This window comes from Tupaia chinensis, unplaced genomic scaffold (assembly GCF_000334495.1).
Source record: "Tupaia chinensis unplaced genomic scaffold, TupChi_1.0 Scaffold000330_1, whole genome shotgun sequence".
NCBI lineage: Eukaryota > Metazoa > Chordata > Mammalia > Scandentia > Tupaiidae > Tupaia > Tupaia belangeri.
The window spans coordinates 386,144-386,716 of record NW_006159824.1 but is presented as its reverse complement, the minus strand read 5'-3'; the positions used below and the strand labels follow the sequence as shown (position 1 = coordinate 386,716).

Genomic DNA, 573 nt, shown 5'->3' with positions numbered 1-573 from the left:
AGCTGCTCAGGGAATGAGGACAGGGATTATGGGATGCAGGACCTCAACAACTTCCCTTACCCAACTTGTGGTTGGTCCCCAGAGACCTCTGGGCACCTACCCCGACGAGCACTTCACCGAGGAGGCCCCACGGCGGAGCATCGCTGCCTTCCAGAGCCGCCTGGCCCAGATCTCGAGGAACATCCGGGAGCGGAACCGGGGCCTGGCACTGCCCTACTCATACCTGGACCCTCCCCTCATCGAGAACAGTGTGTCCATCTGAATCCGCTGGAGAAGGTGGCCCTGTGTGACACACTGACCACGTTGCTCTAGGCTAACTGGCATCCAAAAAAGATTCCCCAGAAAAAAGAGGCCCCCACGTGCTCCTCCTGGAACAACCAGGCCCATGTAACACCCACACACAAACAACAGAAACAAGATCAAAACAGAGAATCAAAAAACCCACAGAGAACAGAGTGTGGTAGAACAGCGCCATGAAGGCTTGCAGAGACCCTGAGACTCGGAGCGCCTCCACAGCCCCCTTCGGGGTTTTACGACTGGGTCTGGTTTGCATTATGTTCCATGGGGGAGGCA

At 56.7% G+C, this 573-nt stretch overlaps 1 protein-coding gene across 4 annotated transcripts in view; it reads left to right on the top strand.

Moving 5' to 3' along the window:
• Positions 1–262, top strand: part of LOC102495182 (arachidonate 15-lipoxygenase B) — a 10,112-nt gene extending 9,850 nt beyond the window's left edge. For all 4 annotated transcript variants that reach the window (XM_006151764.1, XM_006151763.1, XM_006151762.1 and 1 more), the window contains one exon: positions 83–262. In XM_006151764.1, the coding sequence (XP_006151826.1) occupies positions 83–262 (180 nt within the window). The remainder of the gene's footprint in view (positions 1–82) is intronic.
• The last annotated feature ends 311 nt before the right edge of the window (positions 263–573 follow it).